Source organism: Cystoisospora suis (assembly GCF_002600585.1).
Source record: "Cystoisospora suis strain Wien I chromosome Unknown contig_2070, whole genome shotgun sequence".
Taxonomy (NCBI): domain Eukaryota; phylum Apicomplexa; class Conoidasida; order Eucoccidiorida; family Sarcocystidae; genus Cystoisospora; species Cystoisospora suis.
Window position 1 is genome coordinate 15,016 of NW_027154869.1, and position 445 is coordinate 15,460.

The following is a 445-nucleotide window of genomic DNA, read 5'->3' on the forward strand; positions in this document are numbered from 1 at the left end:
AAAGATAGATAGATAGATAGTGTGATATGTGGGAGAGAAACAGAAATGAAGTGTTTACCTCAACCTTACCTTAATGAGCGGTACATGGCTTCTTCTACACGAACCGGATCAGGAGTTGTGGATGAGACAACGTCATCTAACTGCATGATAATGTCACTGCCCATGGCGTTCTATGAAACATCAGGAAAAATACAGACACAAGGGAACAGAAAGAACATCCATGCACCACTCCTAAGACAACCTGACGCCTCTCTTTTTCTCAAGGAGACACCCGCTGCAAGAAACTTATAGAAGAAGATACAGGAATCCCAACAGAAGACTACCTGCCTATGCGATCTCTATAACTCTCTAAGGAGACACATATATGCATATACACACTCGCATATAGAAATATACACATTCAGACGGATTTATCCTCACCGGAACAATATATATATATATATAT

General features: G+C 40.2%; 1 protein-coding gene across 1 annotated transcript in view; it reads right to left on the minus strand.

The window, feature by feature from the left end:
• CSUI_004435 (queuine trna-ribosyltransferase domain-containing protein) overlaps nt 1-174 on the minus strand; it is a 5,485-nt gene extending 5,311 nt beyond the window's left edge. Inside the window, exon 1 of the mRNA XM_068064626.1 lies at nt 70-174. Within this exon, the coding sequence (XP_067923400.1) occupies nt 70-164 (95 nt within the window). The 5' untranslated portion in view covers nt 165-174. The remainder of the gene's footprint in view (nt 1-69) is intronic.
• Between the last annotated feature and the right edge of the window lie 271 nt (nt 175-445).